Source organism: Otolemur garnettii, unplaced genomic scaffold, assembly GCF_000181295.1.
Source record: "Otolemur garnettii isolate 467f Iridium unplaced genomic scaffold, OtoGar3 scaffold00018, whole genome shotgun sequence".
Taxonomy (NCBI): Eukaryota; Metazoa; Chordata; class Mammalia; order Primates; family Galagidae; genus Otolemur; species Otolemur garnettii.
The window spans coordinates 4048634-4049712 of NW_003852413.1; the positions used below are offsets into that span (position 1 = coordinate 4048634).

A 1079-nucleotide genomic window follows, 5' to 3' on the forward strand; every position below is an offset into this window, starting at 1 on the left:
CCCGCCACCTTAGGTGTATGTGGCTGGCGCCTTAGCCGCTTGAGCCACAGGCGCCGAGCCGATTATCTGAAATTCTAATTTAACTGGGAGCCCTGGTCTTCTCTGGCAAGCCTTGCTCTCCACAGCCTGGCTCCTTGGGAGGTAGCTCTTTGCAACTCTGCCAAGGTAATAACCCAGTGCCACTGGACAAGAGTCAAGGTCTACCTGCAGAAATCCCCCCAGGTCCTGCTGGACCCAGCCTCCTTCTCCCCTTTCCCAATACACTGTCTACTGTGCTTCCCCAAACCCTCTGCTCACACAACTGCTAACACATAATGTACATCCACATAAGTGACTTCCCATACACATGGTCACTGAGGCATGAAACCAATCCTAATATTACTAGGTCCCCACCAACCAAGGAACCTCAGGTCAGTAGGTCAGGCGCAAGCCACATACACCAGGGCTGGAGGGTTCGAACCTAGCCCAGGACTGCTAAACAACCACAGTTACAAAACAAAACAAAACAAAACAAAAACCGGGCGTTGTAGCAGGCTCCTGTAGTCTCAGCTATTTGGGAGGCTGAGGCAAGAGAATTGCTTAAACCCAGAAGTTTGAGGTTGCTGTGAGCTGTGACGCCACTGCACTCTACCAAGGGCAACGTAGTGAGACTCTATTTCAGGAAAAAAAAATGTTGCCTGAGAAAGAACAGAATCTTTCCACCGTTTTGAGGGACTGGGTGGTTTTTAGCACTAAAGATATGGAACAGGGTTTGCTTTCAGTTCTTACTCCCAGTCATACATACAATTTTGTTCTTGGCTCTTTCTCTGTCCAGTTTCAAAAATTCACTGAGGGTTAATTCTTCAAACTGCTTCTTGACGGAAAGGAAAGCACAACCAGATGAATGCTTTTTATGTTCCTCTCTAGAAAAACCAACACATAAGTAAGTCAACAGGAAATCAGGTAACAGGCGAAATCAGTAGTTTACCTTCCCCTGACCAAGCCCTAAGGAGCACACTGTGTTCGGCTTCTAGAGTAAAGTGTTAAGACTGAAGTTGGGGCCCGGCACCTGTAGCTCAACCGGCTAAGGCGCCAGCCAC

At 48.4% G+C, this 1079-nt stretch overlaps 1 protein-coding gene across 1 annotated transcript in view; it reads right to left on the reverse strand.

Moving 5' to 3' along the window:
- BIRC5 (baculoviral IAP repeat containing 5) overlaps positions 1-1079 on the reverse strand; it is an 8132-nt gene that overhangs the window by 4812 nt on the left and 2241 nt on the right. The window contains exon 3 of the mRNA XM_003786086.3: positions 785-902. Coding sequence (XP_003786134.1) covers positions 785-902 — 118 coding nt within the window. The remainder of the gene's footprint in view (positions 1-784; positions 903-1079) is intronic.